Raw genomic sequence first — 22213 nt, 5'->3', positions numbered from 1 at the left:
GTCAGGTGCTGAGGTGGGCACCAGGTGTGATGCTGGTCCACTCTAGTTGACCATGGTCATGGATTAATGGACCAGTCTTACGGCTGTCAAACCTGTCTGTCTCCTCTCTTCTCTCCTCTCTTCTACACACCTTGCCTCCCCCTCTGTCTCTCTTTTACTCTTTTCTTACCACCCTTCATTCACTCCCTCCCTCACTCGCTCTTTCCCTCTGTCCGCTTTCTTCTTCGTCGTCGTCTTCTTCAAACTTGAGCCGGTTCCTAAAGGTCCTCTGATCTTGCCGCCGAGTGTCTCTGCTCCGAGATGCCACTCAGCAGACCAGACCACTCAGTCACTGACTCGTTCTCGTGCTATCTTTTTTTTGGCCCTCCCTCTGCGGGGTTCTGAGGAGAGCCAGGCGCGGTTGGAGAGGAGAGGAGGGGAGGGGAGGAGGTGAAAGGAAGAGAGGGATGGATGATAGGGGGTAGAGGGAGATGGGGTGGAGGGGGAGGAGCAGGGGTTCGAAGGGAGCTGCGAAAAGATGTCCCCTTTGTGCCTAGAGACACAATGCCTTTGTTTAAAGTAGGTGGTAGCAGTGTTGGTTGGTGATGGTGAGGGTGGAGGGTGTGCGTGTGTGTGTGTGCGTGTATGTGTGCGTGGGTGTGTGTCTGTGTGTGCGTGTGTGTGTGTGTGTGTGTGTGTGCGTGTGTGTGTGTGCGTGTATGTGTGCGTGGGTGTGTGTCTGTGTGTGCGTGTGTGTGTGTGTGTGGATACAAAAAGAAGCAATGAGGACAGTAGAAAGTAGGCCATGGTGCCATCCCAAATACACACAGAAAGATGCAAGCACGCACAGGCGCACTCGCGCACACATGCACGCACACACACACACACACACACACACACACACACACACACACACACACACACACACACACACACACACACACACACACACACACACACACACACACACCTTTATATCCGATCTATCCATCATCCTGTTCAACTCTCCATCAGATAAATAAAGAGCAAGAAAGAGAGAGGAGATCCCTCTTTTTGTAACCTGCAATATTCAGACCCAGCTAAATAACATGCTCTTACGCACACACTGAAACACATACTGCATGGATATGCTGACAAGATGAGCAGACGCCATAGGCAGCCTGTAGCCTACAGTATTAGCCATTATCAGAATCAGACTAGCAGTACAAGCGTGCTAATGCTAGATGCATACTATCAGTGATTCCTTTTGTGACAGTAGAGCATTGTGCTGTGTAATCAGTCTGTGTGTGTGTGTGTGTGTGTGTGTGTGTGTGTGTGTGTGTGTGTGTGTGTGTGTGTGTGTGTGTGTGTGTGTGTGTGTGTGTGTGTGTGTGTGTGAATGCATGCATTTGTAAGTGGGTGGGTTGGCATGAGGTCAGATTAGGGGGCATCAAAGGAGAGAGAGAGGACAGGAGGACAGACATCTCATTTCATCACCGTAAATAAATGTTCAATTTGGAGACGTTAGAGACCACTCTATACGCCACTCAAGACGGCACATGACTGACAACAGTCCATGGTCGTGCTAAAATAAATGCTTATCATGCCCACAATGCTAATGTGTTGGCAATCCACCTGTGGTGTTTGTGCTGGCTCAAAAGTCATTTTTGTCTGCCGGCCGCCAACTAAAAATGATGATGTCCATTAAAAAATCAATACGGTTCTGGGTGGATGGCGGCGTTTGGAAACACACTTTCAAGGTTTATGGATGTGTTTTGCCAAATTAGCATTTTCATTGATTGGAAAATCATTATGGGCATTTGCTCATTTTTCGTCAACACCCTTGCCAGATAATTAAGACGATATCTCACGAGACAATCTCTTTCTCCCAAACGATTGAGCATTTCGTAGCCTACACTTTTCATGGACTGCACTCCATCCTAATGTCTAAGTAGTCAACTCGAAAATAGCAATTGCTAAATCTACACGACTGAGAAAAACCTCTTGTGATAATCAAAAAGCTAAAAAAAAAAATCCACGCATTCAAACATATAACGATCTCTTCCAGAATGTATAAACGTATAGAGAGCCCCATGTGTAAAGACAGACACATTCAGATCAACAGATGAGAACAGAGAGAGTTATTTATGACCGTCTGGGGACCCTAGATGACCTCTTGACCTTCTCAAAGGCAAACAGTAATCAATGTCTCGTGCCATTTGTTAACTGCTTACAAGCTTCATTGACAACTGTATTTGCACTGCTAGCACGTTTCAAATCAAAAGTGAAAAACATGAGAAGGTTTGATGAAATTGGTCAAGAGTAAATGTATTGCAAGTTGAGCAACTTGCAGGCTAACAGTTAAAAGTAAATGATAGTGTGGGTTATATTAAGACAAGTTGATTACTTGTTTACTACTGTTTATTTGTATGTTTGCTACATTGTAACACATTGCAAGACATTGTAACAAACATATGGAACTCAAATACTGTGAGACTGCAAATACAATTTCTCACAAAATACAGTAAGGACAAACTAGCTAACAAATTAGCATGACACCATTATAGGCTACACTATAACAACTCTATATTCTCTATTCAAAACTTGAATACTGGTTCATCTCTGCCTATCGATGCCTGGTGTGCTGGGGAGAATTCCAAGAAGCTGTTTCCATAGCAATCCAGTTAACCCTGAGCTTGTGGTAAATCACCCAATAGAAGTACCCACCCAATAGGAGTCCTCATTTTCTTGATTAAAGGACTACTACAGGCTATCTGTTATGAGGTTTACCACTTCCTGTAGGTTAACTACACTTAACCATGTCCTTGGAATACCCCCCCAGGTCTGTCTGTAGGTGTGCGGTTGTTGTGTCATGCAAGTGGACTTACCCATGAGTGGAGTAGCAGGTGGGAGGTGACCCGAGTTGATTTGAGTGGAGTTTAGTTGTGTTGAGCGGAGGCTGGCGTGTCTGTGCTCTCTGATATGGGCGATAAGTTTAATCTCTCACTTCTCTTTTATGAATCTGACTTGAGCTTTTGTCCAGAAAACAATGGACAGACCCCCTTTCGGCTCACCCCCCGGACCGACCTTAAAGACACAACGCCCCTTTTCAGCAGGCAGACCCACTGCTGTGAGGGCAGGGCATGCCCCTACATGTTTTGGGGGGGGATGTTACTGATGTTGTGATGGAAAAACACTCTGACACTATACATGGGTTCTAAATTTTGTTTATAACCTGACTGCACGAATCTAGCTGCGCACAACTCAAACACAGATTGTTGGAAACGGCTGTCGGTCAAAAAATTAGCTCACGTGGTTGGCTGAGTGTGTCTTGCCCCTCCTCATAACATCGTGTTGATAAACACTTAGAACCCATGTATAGGCGACACTAAGATACTGTACACTGTCATGTGGGGAGAAATTGCCTCAGTGAACGTTGACAGCACACAATGAGAACATCTGTTCTGCATTTTTTTAATATTAGTGTCTATTTATTTTGCTACAGGCAGAGCACTGCAGAGATATGCAATTTATTTTCATGTGCAACTGTATTGTTATGCATTGTCAACCATATTGTTCTGCATTGTGTTTTCAAGAGGGCATTGGCTGGCTGGCTGGCTGGCTGGCTAGCTGGCTTGTATGTTTGTGTGTCTGTGAAGCGTATGCCACATGGTGTGTGTGTGTGGACACGACAGTGTGGTGGTCTCATTTCTCAGAGTGTAGTGACAGGACTGCCAGTGTTGGGGCAGGCATCAGATCATCAGTCATCAGCCGCGGACCCGGAGGACCGTCCGGCGAGGAGTGTGGAGGGAAGTGAGAGGAGAGGAGGGGAGAGGAGAGGAGAGGAGAGGAGAGGAGGGGAGAGGAGTGGAGAGGAGAGGAGAGGAGAGGAGAGGAGAGGAGTGGACCAGCGGCAGAGGCCCAGTCCTGCATCCTCGATTCCTGGGTGACATCATCAGCAGAGTCGCTGAAAGCTCTGGCCAGGCCCAGGATAGTCATTTGAAAGGGGCCACCACAAAAAGAAACACAATCTAATGAGGACCCAATTCTGAGCCCCCTCTCTCTCTCTGGGCCCAGGACAACTGACCCCCCTCCCCACCATCAGCTTCCCTGGACATTGTCAGGACATTGGATCATCTCCAGCCGTCAGCCATGGCAGGAAACAAAAAGGCTCGCTGCCTGCCCGTGTCCAGTCCCCCCCCCCCTGACCGTTCCTCAGGCATGACTGAACTAGATGTCTGGCCGCTCTGGTCTTCTGTCAGGTGTTCATAATCATCTCATTACCAAAAATCTGTGGTGGGCGAGGAGGGAGGGTATTGTAGACTGTGCATTGTAAATCCCCGGGAAAGCTCTGCACAGCGTGAGCAGTGGGGCGGGCAATCCTGCAGATCTGGCCATGCTAGCCCTCTGTCACTGTTATCCCTCCTCCCTCCCTCTTCTGTCCTCTCTTCCTCCGGCTTCTATCCTCCCTTCCCACACCCTTTCTCCCTCCTCTATCCTCCCTACCCCTCTCTCTCTCTTACTCCACTCTCTCTCCCTCCGCCATCCTCCCTACCTCTCTCCATCCCCTCTCTCTCCTCTATCCTCCCTACCCCTTTCTATCTCTCTCTCTCCACCCTCTCTCCCTCCCTACCTCACTCCATCCTCTCTCCACCCTCTCTCCCTCCGCTATCCTCTCTACCTCTCTCCCTCCCTTCCTCTCTCCACCATCTCTCCCTCCTCTAGCCTCCTTACCTCTCTCCATCCCCTCCCTTCCTCTCTCCACCCTCTCCCCCTCCTCTATCATTCTCTATCTCTCCACCTCATCTTCCTCCTCTTCCCTCCCTTCCTCTCTCCACCATCTCTCCCTCCTCTAGCCTCCCTACCTCTCTCCACCCCCCCCCTCTCTCTCCACCCTCTCTCCCTCCTGTATCCTCCCTAACTCTCTCCATCATCCCTTTCTCCATCTGGTTCCTGGTTGCAGAAGCAATAGATTAGAGTCTATGTTATAACCTTACTGTCAAAACTGCCATAGCAATGTTGTTATGATGTAGTTGAGTATTTTCAGCAAATAGTGAATAGGCCCGCCGGCAACCCCATCTGCAGTAAGACGCTACGATAAACTAAAAGCATATTTGGGACACTTTCCTGTGGATTGCTATGTTTACCCTTACAATTTGACAATGCACTTGCAGGTTTATTTATTTGTAACGCTTTTTTGCACTTTAATTGCATGAAACATATAATGTTGTTACCTCTGCCCTCTATCTTCTGCATAGGTCTAACTGCATGAAGCATTCTGGTTACTGTACTGCAATCATACTATGAAAACAAGCAAGTCAGTAAGGTCATGGCCCTGCACTGGGCACTGGGTTACTCCGCTGGCGACCCGGGTTCGATTCCGTCCAGGGTCATTTGCCGATCCTACCCCATCTCTCTCCACCATCTCCAACTGTCCTATCAAATAAAGGCAAAAAAGCCCTAAAAATATATTTTTAAAAGTCAGTAAGGTAATGTATGCCAACTGTTGCAATTTCACACGCCCCCCCCCTCCTCCCTTGTTTGTGTGCCTATATGTTGTATGTTATATGTCAGTCTGTACCTGTATTATTTATTCTTGTGTAGGGCCTATATGTTTTTAGATTCCATGGTATATGTGGCATGTGCCATGTGTCTTGTAGCTTATGTACGGACACCCATCTCTTTACCTACAGGTACCAATAGTAATTAATTACTATTTTGTTTACTTAATTACTAATTAAGTAAACTGAACTGAACTGATCCCTCTCCCTTTATCATCCTCCCTTCCTCCATCCTCCCTCTCTCTCTCTCTCTTGCTCTCTCTCTCTCCATCCTCCATACTTCCTTCCACCTCCATACTCTATCCTATATCTCCCTCCTCCAGTCCCTCCATCCGGCACCACCATCCTCTCCCTCCCTTCCTCCTTCCTCTGTCGTCGCTCCATCCCTCCTCCCATGGCCACCCCCTCCACTATCCTCTCTTTCTCTCTCTCTCATCCTCTCTCCCTCCTCCCTTTCTCTCTTATCTCTCTCCTATCTACCCTCTATCCCTCCATCCTCTAGTGTCCCTCCCTCCCTCCTCCTTCCTATCCATGGCCATCCCCTCATCACCTGAGTCTGCTCGTGCGGACGGTGCAGGTCACTGGCTCTCTCTCCGTTTTCCAGGACGGCATCCAGCAGGAGATGGAGAGAGAGATATAGAGAGGAGTAGAGAGAGAGATGAATACATATTGATGGAGGTGGTGGGAGATATGGGGGGGGGGGGTAGAGAGAGCTGGAAAGCTGGAGAAAGAGAGACCTGGACAGAGGAAACGAGACAGCAAAAATGGAGCGGCAGAAAATATGGAGATAGATAGAGTGTTGGAAAGAGAGGTGGAGAAAAACAGGAAGAGAGAAGAAGAGAAGTGGATTAGGACAGAGAGAATGGTGGAGAGAGAGAGAGAGAGAGAGAGAGAGAGAGAGAGAGAGAGAGAGAGAGAGAGAGAGAGAGAGAGAAATGTATACAGGTGGAGAGTCAGATAGAGAGAAAGAGGAAAAGACAGAGTTATAGAAAGCTGGAAGGAGATATAATGAGATGGAGAGATGGAGAGCACTGTAGAGGAAGATGCGGAGAGAGAGAAATGGTGAGAGAGAGAAGCAGAGAGAGATAGAGAGGTAAAAGAACTGGACAGAAATGTGATCACAAGCGATAGGTAGAAGAGGCAGAGAGTGGTGTAGGGATTGAGAGAGGTGTAGAGATAGCTAGATGGAGAGAGAGAGAGAGAGAGAGAGAGAGAGAGAGAGAGAGAGAGAGAGAGAGAGAGAGAGAGAGAGAGAGAGAGAGAGAGAGAGAGAGAGAGAGAGAGAGAGAGAGAGAGCTTGGGAAAGAGAGCTGGACAGAGATGTAATGATATAGAGGGAGAGAGGGAGAGAGAGAGAGAGAGATGGACAGAGGTGTAGAGAAAGAGAGTGGTAGAGGGAGAGAGAGAGAGAGAGAGAGAGAGGGAGAGCTGGACAGAGATGTAATGAGATAGAACTATAGAGAGAGAGAGAGATGGACAGAGGTGTAGAGAAAGAGAGAGGTAGAGACAGAGAGAGGTAGATGGAGGTAGAGAGAGAGGGAGAGAGAGAGAGAGAAAGAGAGAGAGATATTGGGAAAGAGAGCTGGACAGAGATGTAATGAGATGGAGCGATAGAGAGAGAGAGATGGACAGAGGTGTAGAGGTGTAGAGAAAGAGAGAGGTGGAGACAGAGAGAAGTAGACGGAGGGAGGGAGAGAGAGAGAGAGGTGGACAGAGGTGTAGAGAAAGAGAGAGGTAGAGACAGAGAGAGGTAGATGGAGGGAGAGAGAAAGAGAGAGAGAGGGCTGACTGCAGCAGCGGTGGTGGTGGTGGCGTGGCGGTGCTGTGCTGTGCTGTGCGGCGTGTGACAGTGATGAAGTGGGGGCTGGCGGGAACAAGGGCACATTGAGGGGGCGAGTCCAGCTGTGGCTGAATGGGTGGCAAAGCCCTGACACACACACAATAGGTCCAGTGTGTGTTTAGGGTAAACACGGCCAGCGCCACGGCCCTCTGAAGGGCATCTGTGCCCCCACCTCCCTCCCCTCGCCTCCTCTCGCCCCGCCTCCCCTCCCAGCTCCACCGCAACCCTCCGCAACGCAATGATGCGCACCCTGGCTCGCTTGCTCATACACACTCTTATGCTTGCACACAGGGAAGCTGTCAGGGGGGTGGCAAGTGATCAGTTGTCCCAGGCCCAGGGAGGGGGGGCATGCAAAATTGGGCCTCCATGTACTGACTTAGGGGGCCATTCAGGACTTTGTCCTGAGCCCGGCCAAAGAGTTCAGCGGCCCTGCTTTGTACAAACTCTCACACTAATACACACTTTTTACGCGTGCTTGCTCACTCGCTCAAACGCACTCTCGCGGGCTCACATGCAATCTTGCTCCTACGCACTCTTGCTTGCGCACACACACTCCCGCACACTCAACGCAATCTTGCACACTCACACGATCACTCAAACGCACTATTGACCGTGCATACACACTCTCACACGGTCATTTGCACTCATGCTCACGCTCGCACTATCACTCGCTTTCTCGCTCGTTTACTTTCTCACTGGCCAGCTTGCTTATCTGCACTTTTTTTGCTCAGTGGCCACCAATGCGGCCAGATAAAAATATCAGCACACTGCATGACACTGACCAACACACTGACCCCGATCCTGTCTGAGACAGCTTTTACACACACATACGTATGCAGACACACACATGTATGCAGTATACAGTATGTGCTGAATGCACAGTGTTGCAGTAAGGACCAGCTGGTCCAGAGAGAAAAGTCTACCTGACCTATCTACTGATCAGATTCAAGAGCTTTCCTTTAACATTATTCCCTATTGAAAAGTAATTCGCCATGAAAAAGATACAGCACATACTGGAACGGAAAGGTTCAGCTTTGTTGTGATTCATAAAAAATAGCCTGATCGGATTATATACTGCAAATGTGACGCATGACGTATTTTAAAGAATTTCCATGTAATTCTCAATGTATTATTTATGTGTATTATGAAACATTACAACATAGTTTATAATCCAACGGAAAAGATCCTGTCCAGGGAATAAGAGAATGTGGCCAAACAAATGTGCAAGAAATTCTCAGGCAAAAGTGTGCAGCAGTTGTCATGGTAACGCCAGGCTTTTCTGGAGCATCGCTCCTTTCACATGCTGTAAGGGCCCTTCACCCTCCTTAGAGCCTATTTGGTCATTAAAAGGGTCTGTATCATTATTAGACTGAAATAAAAACTTTTGCCTGTGTCATGTACCCCAAACAACTGCCAAAAAACTGCTTGTGAGCAGCTGAGACAGAAATTTGATCTAGTATGATTTTTTTTTCTATTCCTGTACAGACGTTTTTGCACTGCCCATGCATGGCACAGTCCATTCAGTTCAGCCCAATTCAGATCAGCTCAATTATTTTGTTGTAGGCAACCATTTCTGCTTCTCTCCAACCAGGCATTGCCCCAGAGTCTTTAAAAAAAATGGCAACTTTATTATTTTGCGTCTGCCTGGCTGTTTTCTCTGACAGTTCATAACTTAATCCCGCTGGAGTGAACTCATCTCTCGCTAGGTACAGGATTGGGAAATGCAGTGAAGACAGTCCTCAGACACAGATAGATCAAACATACTGTAAGCAAACAGTTTACTGTAAAGTTCAGGACAGAAATGTTACAGTGTATAAAAAAGAGTAAATGACCATGTTTACCTCAGTTGATTGACGGCTGATCGTCTAAAGAAACATCTCAGTATGGCACAAAGTATGAATATCTGAGCACCCTGCCAGCAGACATACAGTGTAATCTAAAATGAACAACTGTCAAGATGTGTCACTCGTGGTGTGGATAAAATCAGTTATTACAATCACTGTCAATCGTGTGAACAGTAATCAGTTGTTTACAATATAATGATATATTATGGTAGGTCAATTTACATATTTCAGTTCCTGTTTTGAAATTCATGGCATCAGTCGGAGCCGATGCTGATTCATATTCCACCTCCCACAGCTTTGAAACCAGCTCATTATCAGGAGATAAGCTCCAAGTTACAGGGTGAGAGAATGTGAGAGAGGAGTTGAAAGAGAGGGAGATTGAGAAAAGAGAGGCAGGAGGGGGCAGAGGGGGAGAGTGTGTGTGTGTGTGTGTGTGTGTGTGTGTGTGTGTGTGTGTGTGTGTGTGTGTGTGTGTGTGTGTGTGTGTGTGTGTGTGTGTGTGTGTGTGAGAGAGAGCTAGAGAGAGAACTAGAGAGCGGGAAAACAGAGAGAAAGCGACATCTTACACTCCAAACGAAACACAGCCTTGTACAGCAGGTTGGGCCTCTATACTACGGTTACACTGTAGCTGAGGACTCCATCATTTATTTAGAACTTAGAAAATGGAGGATCGCTCAACAGCTTTTAACCCAATATATTGAATAAAGACTCATTTTTGTGGAAACCTCAGATATGCCATCTGTGCACATACCTAAGTCTGACTGATACAGGTAGTTAATACATTATTTTTTACACCCTTATAAATACCCTTGAAGAAGCCCTATATGTATATTTATATATATATATATATATTTATATATATTTGCACATTCATTATGTTTCATATGAAACTAGAAAAGCATTGGCTAAATGTATCTGATACGAAAAGGGCAAGATTTTTTTCCCAAGCAAAGCAACGTACAGTATGTTTTCATCTGACGAGGAGCCTATACCTTTGCTGCCTCCACGCCAGAAGAAAGCATGTTAACCTAACGAGATAAATTTGAGAAATGAAAAAAGTAGATCAAAGATCTTGAAGGTATTATAACAGACAATACAACACAGCATTACTACAACATAATTCGTCCTGGAGCCAGACATTTCACACAAATGTAGAAATTTCAAAACCATAAATACAAACAGTCACTCAGACTTCCCAGATTTTTTTCTGCTCCATCCTCTTTCTGATTTTTTTTTCTGCCCTAAAATAAGCAACCACTCATTCACGCTAACACACAGAGGGAGAGAGAAACAAGTAGTACTGAGGCATATTGTGCATTTTCACAGCAAACTAATCTGGCTCCGTTTCTCATCTGTTTCAAGCATTGCACCGTTTACCAGTCAGAGTATTCAACTGTCCCCCTGCACTACTCTTTTCTCTAATGTAACTCACACTCTTCTCAAGAAAAAAAATGAACAAAAATGCACACAAATGATTGAAATGCTTGTAAAATCCCACGCAGGGTTTCAGCTGTCTGACCCAAACCTTTTCTCCCAAAAGAAGCACATACAGTAAATGTAGAAGCCTGGAAAACAAGCCTAGAAAGAAATCCATAGAGGACGTATTCTTAAATAAAAAACCCTCAGCTGTACACATATTACAGAACAATGACCGATATATTGCAGTGCAGTACAGTCGACACTGTAACCCCCTGTAGTAGTAGTAATATTACAGTTTTTGGCTGTCGTGCACAAGACAAGGAGAAAATGCTGTTGGCACATTGATTTCTCCGTTATACTCCTTTTTATATTTGAGGAGGACTGAAACAAAGACGAGATGAAGTGGTGATGCTCTTTAGAGGGTTCAGAGGTGGCAGTGTTCTGGGCGCAGGACAACTGAAAAACTTCTGAATTTGGCACATCAGCACCTCCTGGTTATAGAAAGCTTAGCACACTTGTGTGGCTCCATGGATATACAGTATACAAATATATACACGGTTTGACCTGGTTCTTCTTACATTCGTCAGCGTAACGGGCTGTGATTCGTCTTTTTTAATTTTCAGTGCAGTTTGTTCTTAAAATAAACACCTAACAACAAGCTCTGTGCCTTGCAAAGTAAACATTTGAAGGTTCCAGAACAGTTCCAAAAGAATCCTTTCAACGTTCCGTTCTAGGGGTAAAGGACTTTGCCAAGCAAAACAAACTCTCCATTAGTTTGTCGCTGAGACAGAGCAGTCTGTCTTCTGGGACAGGATGAATGAACTGATGACAAAACCGGTCAAAGCAAGGGGGGCAGAGCAATCCAACGAATACCTGGAAGGTGATTTTGTTTATGAGGCTATTAGCACGGGGGTCTTTCAATGTTAAAAGTCTTTTAACACTGTGCAAGGTGAATGGCGTGAGTGCCACAGGGAGGTCCAGCTGGGCGGGTGACGAATTAAAGGGTGGTAGTAGGTTAAATACTGTAGGCTCTGTAGCGTTGTTTTCAATCAGTAGAAAAAATATGTGGCACCCGTGACAATAGAATACTAAGTGAGAGGACGAGTAAGAGAGAGCAATGGCACACTAATTCAATGAAGATGGCACAATATACAGTCAATGTATGGCACTAAGAACGATGTGTTGATGCAATGGAGAATTACAATGGGGTGGGGGGTAGGGGGTCGGCGTTAGACTGGCCATTGCAGTGGCTCATGAGTCTATTGTCATTTGGGATGTGACATTAGGCTGGTGGCACGAACAGACGTGAGCAACCCTGGCTTGAGGAAATAAAAAACCCTGCCTTCTACTATATTTTACTTCTGCCTCTGATCTTCACACTGGTGGTCTCACTAATAAGCTCATCTAGTATGCTGAAGCATTGGAGAAGCAATTGCATTGAATTGTTTAAGAGAAATATGTTGCTTGGAACTTGGGACATTCATCTCTGGCCACAAGGGAGACAAAGAGAGAGAGAGAGAGAGAGAGAGAGAGAGAGAGAGAGAGAGAGAGAGAGAGAGAGAGAGAAACCAGAGGTGTCAATCCCAATTTCAGGAAGTTGAATACATAATTAAGATCATTGAGTAAGATGGCTTAGTTAGGCCTATATCATAAATGTATAATGGCATGGATGCCATTGTAATAAACCAATCGATCCCACTGTCGCTTTTTCGACAGCTGTCGTTAAATACGTAATCTATTTGCCACGATCAGATTAGCAATATGGCGCCTGTGGACCAGCACGTCTGTACTTCATGTATGTCAGCGTATTTTCCGGCCCGTAAACCATCTTGCTCCACTTTGGTTAAAACAAACTGGTTTTCTGGTTTGCCGGGTGACCCTCATGAGAACATGTTGTAAATCCTGACCCAGAAGGATAAGCTAATTAGCGAAATCGCCCATGTGTGAGGCGCAGTGGCAAGAGGCACAAACAACAGGGATGTTTTTTTCCTCTCCGAAGCCAGGTCTGACACCTCTGTAGTGGGCGTTTTCAGGCCAACAGAGAACTATGCCAGTGCCGGCTCCTGCCCCCAATCTCGAACCAGCTGACGTGTTCACACCAAAAAAAATCACAACGCTTGGGAACTTGTCAATGACTCGTCATCGCCTCATAGAAGCGTGGGACGTTCATGGAAAAGTAATTTAGTTCCCAGTGTTTAACCAGTGCAGGAACCGACTCTAGAATAGGCCCAGTCAGTCTGATAACAACTTGGTTGTGAGAGATCCGTTAAGTTGTTCCAGCGTTCTGTTGAAATGGCCTGGTTTGTCAAAATGAGCTACCCGTAGAGCTACCATTAGCGCATTGTAGCTCAGCTTGACGGATAGCCCATATGGACAGGACCACGGCTCAACACCCACATGGTCTAGACACGAATCGGCTCTGGCATGGCCCTGGTCAATCCGAAAGCAGTGTGTTTGTGAGAGAACCAGTAGATTGTTCCAATGTTCTGCTGAAATAGGCTGCTTCATGGGAATAAGTTACCAGCAGCCGGTTAACACAAACCTGTCCCTTAAAGCCCTAACGCAGTAGTAGCGCTTTATAGCTCAGCTGGACTGATAACCCATATGGACAGGACACTGGCTCTACACACCCATGTGATGCAGACAGGAACCGTCTCTGACGTGAAGCTGGCCGGTCCGAAAACAGCTCGCTTGTTTGTTCAGTGTGTTCTGTCCAAATGGGCTGCTTCAATCTAACCCCAAACCCTTAGTCAGTAGCGCTGTGTAGCTGAGTTGGACGGGTAGGCCATATGGGACAGGCCACCGGCTCTACACCCGCGTGGTGGAGTGCGAGTGCGGCAGGCCGGTGGAGTTGAATCCGTGGGTGAAGGTGTTGTAGGGGTGCATGCTGGCGTGGCCCATTAGCGAGTTGGGCGTCATGGTGATGGTGTTGGGCGACATGGCCACCGTGTTGGGCGTCATGGCGATGGAGTTGGGCGTCATGGCCACGGAGTTTGTCGGCGTCATGAGCGGGATGTCGTCGGGCGAGCGGCGCAGCGTGAGCGTGTAGTCGCGCGGCGAGGAAGCCGGTGTGAGGCGCAGCGGGTCGCCCAGGCCGCAGCCCTCCTGGTTGCCGCTGATGGTGGAGGGCGCGTGGCTGATGTCGTTGGAGGCCGTCTGGCGCGGCGGTGGCGTGGGCTGCGGGGGCGTGTCCTGCCGGCTGCGCTTGTCCTTCCGGTAGTAGAGCGCGGCGAAGGCCAAGACGTTGAGGAACAGCAGCGACGCCCCAACGGCGATGGTGACGCTCAGCTCGGTGGAGTAGTCACGCGGGTTGGCGATGACGAGGGGACCACGGCCCTCACCGCTGACGCTGGAAGCCGACGGCCCCTTGGTGTTGGGGCCCACCTAGTAGAGTAGTGAAGAATACTTTTATTAATCTAGGAGGAAATTAAGGTGTACATGAATACACAAATACACAAAAACCTGTTATACATTATTGCACATGCGTACAATCAGTCATTAGTCACATGAACACACACACACACACACACACACACACACACACACACACACACACACACACGGACACACGGACACACGGACACACGGACACACACACACACGTACACACATATATACACACACCTTGCTGCCACTGGCGCGCTGGTTGGAGCGCGGGTTCTGGGTGGTGTGCAGGGGCGGCACGCGTGTGGTAGTAGAGGTGTAGTGGAACATGTCGTTCAGGTTGTACAGGTGGGGCACCAGGTGCTTCCAGAAGGCCACCTTGGTGGCGCGGTAGTGGTCGCGCACACGAGGCTTGAGGCCGATGTGCAGGTAGAGCTGGTCGTTGGGGTTGTACTTGGACCAGGAGACCTCCTCGAAGCGGTTGGCCTTGGTGTGGATGAACTTGGTGTCCTGGGGCACTGGCTTGTTGGGGTCACTGCAGACACACCGTGTGTGAACACAAGTCATCATATTATTCTTTTCTATTAATCAATGTCAGGTTTCATAACACCTCTAAACTGTCTGACCAATGCAAAAGATATGGTCTAATATGTTACGTGCACCTATGTGTACATACTTATTGTAGATACAACAGAGACACACGTGTGAACTTGTTCTACTCTACTGAGTTGCACCACATTAAAATAAAAGTACTTGAGTGCTCCAGTAATCTCTGGTCTTACCTTTTTCAAGTAGACCAGCTTTATTTCATTAGCTTTACAGTCCAGCATTGTGAGCACCAAAAAGGGGTTAAGAGCACAAGTGACTTCCCTTTTTCCAAGTTGATCATCATCTTGCTCTACTTTACTGAGTATCAGTATGGGGTTTTAATAATACCTCTAAACCTTTTGACGGAGCAATAAAAGAGATATAGCCGCATACTATGTTATCTTATGCACCTACACTACATGTATGGATGTACTGAAATGGCAACATAAAACGATTTAATTATACATTAAACTTGAAGCAGCAGTGCTTTAAAAGCGATCATCTCATACAAAGGAGAACATATTGCTTTAAAGTATTGACTCATGGCTGAATTGCAACATTAAATGGGACAGGTCACGTCATCAAGTTTTGTAATGCGTTTCATTGTAGAGTAAAAGTCTAACTGCATAGACCACTCCCGTTGAGATGGATGCAATGTTGTGCGTAGTGTAATAGCACTCAACTGTAATTAATACTGAAACTTCATAGTTATTTGAAATATTTTGTTACCACTGCATGATCTGAATCTGCTAAAAATAGAGTATTTAAATGTTGCATAGCAACGTGCTTAGCTTCTAAATAGTTGAGTTTCAAATTATGGTATGATATTCAATTATGGTAAGTGCACAGGCTTTTGAAAGATGCACAAACACCAGTCGTTGTACTATGCGGCTTCTTCAGCCTCTGTATACAGTATTTGACCTCCAAAAGTTCGAGTGGCCCATTCAAAGTCAATAGGACATTCGTCAGCACTGTAAACAGGCTTACGATAAATCAGTGTAAAAAAAAAAACCATCCGTAATTAAGAGAAGCTGTTTCACTGTTGTAAATATCCCGGACACATTCTAGTAGTCCAAGAGCAGGGGTATCCATAACTGGACCACATTCTAGTCCAAGTGCACAGGGATGCATGCTGGAGTCTGGCCTGCCCTGGGTCCAGGGCTAGACTGGGCATCTGGCATACGGGGCAGTTACCCCATGGGCCAACAGTTCAAAGGGGCCAATGATTGTAGAAAAAAAAGTATATTTATTTATCTATTATTTCATTTTTTATTTTTTTTATTTTTTTTCCCTTAGAGATCAGACCACAATTTAGATGACATATTGTTGCATTCTTAATATGTACAGTACAAAGTGGACAATCATGTGTGAAGGTCCTGGGCTGGTCTGGGCTGGTCTACTGTATGCCAAAATACCCGGTCCGTTTTTGGTCCCCGTCCGGTCCTGCCTGGATTACTTCCTAATCCTTACTCCCAGTAGCTCTCATAGTGATTTCCTGCCATATTTCCACTGTCTTGTCTGAATAAAAGGACAGAATGTATTGTCCCATCTTCTCTATGTACACTATATTCAAGGGGCTGCATACACAAATTAGCTTTAATACCACAATTTAGCAATGTAAATAACGAATGCTGTCATGCTGTGTGTACTGTGTGCTATGTGGTTGCAATGTCAAATGGGAATCATCACACACACTGATGTCGGTAGGGAAGTAGGGAGCTATATGATGTCTTTGCTGTACATGAATTGTGTGAATGCAATGTCTCAAATGAAAATGCACAAAAACACCACAGACAAATTGGGGAGGAATCTGAAGAAGACATGTCTGCCATGGATTTAATGGAATACGTGCAATAGAAGAATATCAAGTTTGTAGACTTCTCTTCAGTCAGGACTCTGTCATTCACCTTGACAGGGGATGTGCACACAACTACAGTACTTCAGCTTTACACCACAGACGCACCCATGGCCTGTGGTTCCCATATGCTTTCATATAATATAATAAAATATAACTGTTTCATAAACTAGCAAGAATCAGTATGGCTTTTCTTGTAAATTCCATAAATAAAATAATAGCAATTGTGTCAGGGATAAAAATGAAAATGGGGTTTGGAATATGAGAAGTGTGTGTGTAGTGTGTGTGTGTGTGTGTGTGTGTGTGTGTGTGTGTGTGTATCCGTGTGTGTGTGTGTGTGTGTGTGTGTGTGTGTGTGTGTGTGTGTGTGTGTGTGTGTGTGTGTGTGTGTGTGTGTGTGTGTGTGTGTGTGTGTGTGTGTGTGTGGGACATGAAAATAGTCTAAAAGGGGGTCCCAGCACGAAAAGCTTGGGAAACACTGGCGTGTACGTTATTGTAATAAATCTATGTACCAGCGGTTAGCACAGAAAATTGTCTCCATTTTTTTCCAAAGAAAAAAAGTCTCCAATGGACGTACGTATACATTACGTAAAGCGTTCCCTTACCCGCTCTTGGCGAAGTTGGTCCAGTAGGTCATGACTACGGCGCTGAGCATGATGTCGTTGCGTGAGAAGTTGCAGGGGAAGAGCTCGGTGGGGCCGATGAGGGGCACGCCGAACACGTAGGGCATCTCGTCGCCGTGCGCCGCGTCCGACCACGCCGGCTTCATGGGGCTCTGGCAGTGGTGGTAGAAGGCGTAGAAGTACGTCGGCGAGCCGTAGCGCGCGTGCAGGTCTGCCGTCACCACCGAGGGCTCCACCCACTGGTGGTCGGTGAACAGCGCCACCAGGGTCTTGCGCCGCGTCTCCGGGTTGTCACGGTCCGCCCAGTCGGTGTACATGAACTTGATCGTCTCCCGAAGCGTGTCCTTGCCTTCCGGGTAGCCGTACAGCCCGTCGACAAAATCCGACACGGCGAAATCGAAATCCGAGGGGGACACGCCACCGTCGTCCGGGTCCACGACGGTTTCCACGAACCGCAGCCCCTCGCCCTGGTTGACGCCCAGCATGATGTCGTAGTTGAGGAACTCGCCTTGCTCCATGAGCACCTCCGGGTCGTCTGGGATGAGGTCGCCGTCGATGACGGGCCCGAAGGCCACGTGGAAGCGCACCGCCTGGATGTCCTGCTCCACCAGCTCCTTGTAGCTGCGCTTCTGCAGACAGGAGACCAGGTCGTGGGTGTCCAGCACGTTGCAGCCCACCCGCTCCGCCAGCTGCCGCGTGTACTTGACCGGCTGGTAGTTGACGGCCCAGCTGGAGAGCGCAGAGCCACTCTGGATGATGGCGCGGTGGAACAGGCCTGTGGGGGGAGGGGAGAGATAGTATATAGTATATATACGTATATGAAAGGGGGATAAGAGGATGAGAATTGATGTAAAGGAGAGAGAGAGAGAGAGAGAGAGAGAGAGAGAGAGAGAGAGAGAGAGAGAGAGAGAGAGAGAGAGAGAGAGAGAGAGAGAGAGAGAGAGAGAGAGAGATGAAAGGGGGATAAGAGAGTTGACTCGAAGGAGGAGAGAGAGGGTTGGGGAAGAGGAGGAGGAAAGTGTTAAGAAATTCTCTGCATGTATTATTGAAAATATAAGCTTTCTGTGTTTGTGTCTAAACTCTGTTCTGTGAGCTCTTGCTCTGAGTAATGGGACATCTGTTCCATGAGGAGACATCTCTCCCAGGGTTGTCTCAGACAAGTTACCACTTAGCTGAACTATGACCTTGTATGTTTATTCTCCGTGGAAGCTATACATCAGCGACGGCGCCATTGTTGGAACAAGGGACAGAACGACCATATATAGTTCTACATATGCATGATAGGAAAGATGACGTTAGTATTTACTTGTCTAGAAGAAAATAAAGGCTTGCCCCCATTGTTAGCAGACTTGGGGCTTGCATTACAGTTTTTCTCGATTGCCTCCACACAAGTTCTGGTACTTCACACACAATTCTCGGAACATCTCACCCATTTCCCAACTCCCCTAACCAATGTCACTGAACACTAAACACAACTTCTACTTAACACTCAAATTCCAGTTTTAAAACACAATATTTTCACACCATTACACACAATTCTCTGGATTACACTCAATTTTCATAAAGAAAAACATTGGGTTTCTCATGGAACACACTGTCATTCACAACACTACAATCAACTGCAACTATGTTCACTTCCTCATCACATGGGCAAACTCTCTTCATACCGGTTTACAATCTGAAATCATCACCCCATAAGGACACACATTGCATGCCATATTGATGAAAAATGAGTGGATGCAAGGAGAAAACCCATTTGTTTAGTTTTTGAACTCAAAAATATGTTATACAAGACATAACTTTCATGTGGTTACCCAATATTTTACAATACATTAGTGCAATTTTTAAATATTTTTACACGTAAAAATATGTAAAATATATACACGTCTGTGTACTCCGAGTCTAAAAACAATATTTCAGTATTTTACTACAGAAAAATACCCTCTTTAGTATCTTTGTGTTATTTTTGTGAAAAAGACATAAAAATCTTTCTGTTTCTGTTTGTGTGTTGTGGGAATTAAGTTTTTCCAACTTATGTCACAGTATCCATGCAATCCAGAACAAAAAAAGCCCAAGTTAATGGGAGAAATTAGTTTTACCCTGTGCCCAACAGTGTTTTAATGGGTCTGCAAATGTGTATTGTAGTGACTGTCTGTGTGTGTCATTTGACGACAAAATGAGGTTTTTAGAAGAGAGTACATTGTTTTGAGACAAGACGTGCATTTTTCAGAGGTAGTGAAGAGTTTGGCCCGTTGTGTGTGAGGTTTGGAGATTTGTGTGTAGAGTTTTGAGAATTCGAAGACCGATTCCGAAAATTGTGTGTAGGCAATCGAGAAAAACTGTAAAACTCTGTAAACATCTCTGTGAATGCAAGATCCCCAGCTGCCGCAGTTTTTAAATAATATCTCTGTTTCCTGTGTGTGTTCTTTCAGGTAAATTTGATAAGGTAATACAGTGAAATTGTTAAGGTGATATAATGAATTTATTCACAGAAAGGAATATGGAGAAAGAGAGAGATGTTAGTGGGGAATAAGAGAGGGAGTTGACTAGAGGGAGAAGGTTTAGCTGGCTGGAGAGGAGAACATGAGAGAGCTGGGTGAGAGAGGGAGAGAAAGAGAAAGAGAAAGAGAGACTCATGCACACACACACATACACTAGAGAGAGAGAGAGAGAGAGAGAGAGAGAGAGAGAGAGAGAGAGAGAAAGAGAGAGAGAGAGAGAGAGAGAGAGAGAGAGAGAGAGAGAGAGAAAGAGAGACACACAATAAGAGAGAGAGACCCAAGAGGAGAGAAAGACATGGAGATATGAAAGTAGATAAGAGAGAGTTGACCCCAAGGAGTAGGTGTTAGGTGGCTCCATGTAAGACAGGAGGACAATCCCCCCCCTTAACAAGAAATATGGTTGGAGGGGATAAGCGTGCCTTGACCCTCTGGGGTTTCGGGGACTATAGGAGGACAATCCACCCCCCCTACCAGAAGACATCCCATGGAGGACGGGATAAAAGAGACCTGCTCCGAGGGGCGAGGAGGACAATCCTCCCCTCCGTGGAGAAATGGTCAGAGGGGATAAGAGTGGCTTGTTCTGTGGTGGGTAGGGAGCTAGAAGAAGGATAATCCCCCTTCTTACCATCCAACACCAACCCACCGGAGACACGCTGGATGGTTGGTGGGTTCTTAAAAGAAGACTCTATAGCTGTATGCGAATGGGGTCATCCTGTTCTACTTCAAAAGGGTCGATTGGGACATTAAAGGTGCACTGTGTAATATTTTTAGCACTTCATTTTCAGAATTCATTCATGCTTCCCATTCACACATGTTACCTTTTGAACAAATACTTACCACCATCATCATATTCTAAGTATTCATCATGACTGGGAAAATGGCACTTTTCATACATGAAAAGGGGGATCTTCTACATGGTCCGCCATTTTGAAATTCTAGAAATAGACATTTTTGGCCGCAAAACATACTGTACCTTAGTCATATAGTAAATGTTGGTTTATCGTTTAGTAAATATTCATGAAAAGATCAAATTTACCAATAGGCAACACAGTTGCAACATTGTTGCAATACCTAGTCTGGCCACAATCTAACACAGTGCACCTTTAAAAGAAGACTGGTTGTGCGAATGGGGTCATCCTGTTCTACTTCAATAGGATCGATTGGAAGACTTAAAAAAAGAGTAAAAAGACTCGCCAACTGGTACACAGAGGGCACTGAACAGCTATGGTGTGATAAAACACTGGAACAAAAGATATTTAACAAGTGTTGAGTGATACTGATTTCAATAGCAGATCGAGATCAAAGGATAGGCGGAGATCAAAGAAGCACACTTGCTCTCTCTTGCTCTCTCTCACAGACAGGCACACACACGCGCGTGCGTGCACACACACGCGCACACACACGCTCACACACACGCGCACACGCACGCACGCACACACACGCACGCACGCACGCACGCACACACGCGCACGCACGCACGCACACACACGCACGCACGCACACACACACACGCACACACACGCACAAAATGTACGCTTATACCTTCTCTGTGACACACACACACACACACACACACACACACACACACACACACACACACACACACACACACACACACACACACACACACACACACACACACACACACACAAATAAGTATCTAAACAAGTCGTGGAACCCGTGCTTGCGTGATGTGAAAATAGAGGGCCCTGCCACGTTCCACGCAGCGAGCTAATCATAAAGGCTGGAGCCGCCTCAGGCACAGGACTCGCGATATTACTTCAAAGTCTATTAACAGACTGTGGCTAACTGGCAGGAAGAGGCGCAGCATTAGTATGATAAATCACTTTACATAAATTAGCTTTAATTGAAGATGGCTTACAGCTGAACTACTCGCGCGTACATGTTTTTTTTCCCTCAGCCAGGCCCGCTGACAGCTTTGGCCAGGCCCAGGACCAAAGTCATCTGAAAGGGCCCCCAACCCAATACATAGGGCGTACAATGTAATAACCCAATTTGCATCAAACTCCCCCCTTTCTGGGCCTGGGACAACTGACCCCTTCCCCCCTCCAATTTGTCTGCTTCCCTGCCCACAGCACATTGATTGCTGGGGCTTCTAACACACGGACTCGGTTCACTTGACTTGGCCCACTTCAGCGTGGAGCGGGAAGCTCATATGCAAATCCGCAGTAATACCTTCACCTCCTAAAGCATATTATATTTACACCTAATCCACGCACAATAAAAGGTATTAAAGCCACAATTATTCCCTGTGAGCGGCACATGAACAGAGGAGTCTATTCCGGCTTTAGAGAGTACAAAAAAATAAGCCTGCCCACAATATTTCATCTAGAGCCGTTGTGTTCTGAAGCAGCTTTCTCCTAATTAGTGTGCAAATAATCAGACAGGTGCAGTAAGAACAGGTAACGACGGAAGTCGCATGTGATTTAGTTGCAGGAATGTGGTGGAAGTGTCAATCTAGGGTTTGGAAATTTGGAAAACCCTGCTGCCACGAATTTTTGATCCAACCAGCTCTGAATCAGATGATATTAATGAGCAGGGCCGCTGACAGCTTTTGCTGGGCCCAAGACAAAATCATCTGAAAGGGCCCCCTATCCACTACATACAATGTAATGGGGA

General features: G+C 46.3%; 2 protein-coding genes across 3 annotated transcripts in view; both read right to left on the bottom strand.

Moving 5' to 3' along the window:
* plp1b (proteolipid protein 1b) overlaps positions 1–2961 on the bottom strand; it is an 18500-nt gene extending 15539 nt beyond the window's left edge. The window contains exon 1 of one of the 2 annotated variants that reach the window (XM_063203876.1): positions 2847–2961. In XM_063203876.1, coding sequence (XP_063059946.1) covers positions 2847–2850 — 4 coding nt within the window. In that variant the 5' untranslated portion in view covers positions 2851–2961. Of the gene's footprint in view, positions 285–2846 lie in introns of those variants that run through there. The other variant, XM_063203875.1, reaches the window with a different exon arrangement.
* Positions 2962–13240: 10279 nt separating this feature from the next.
* The window catches only part of nlgn3b (neuroligin 3b), a 30593-nt gene continuing 21620 nt past the window's right edge, over positions 13241–22213 (bottom strand). The window contains exons 5-7 of the mRNA XM_063203869.1: positions 17055–17847; positions 14247–14541; positions 13241–14006 (exon numbers count right to left, since the gene is read on the bottom strand). Of these exons, the coding sequence (XP_063059939.1) occupies positions 13431–14006; positions 14247–14541; positions 17055–17847 (1664 nt within the window). The 3' untranslated portion in view covers positions 13241–13430. The remainder of the gene's footprint in view (positions 14007–14246; positions 14542–17054; positions 17848–22213) is intronic.

The sequence above is a fragment of the Engraulis encrasicolus genome, chromosome 7 (assembly GCF_034702125.1).
Source record: "Engraulis encrasicolus isolate BLACKSEA-1 chromosome 7, IST_EnEncr_1.0, whole genome shotgun sequence".
Lineage (NCBI taxonomy): Eukaryota > Metazoa > Chordata > Actinopteri > Clupeiformes > Engraulidae > Engraulis > Engraulis encrasicolus.
Note: the sequence above shows the minus strand (reverse complement) of the source record. Positions and strands in the feature narration are given on the sequence as shown.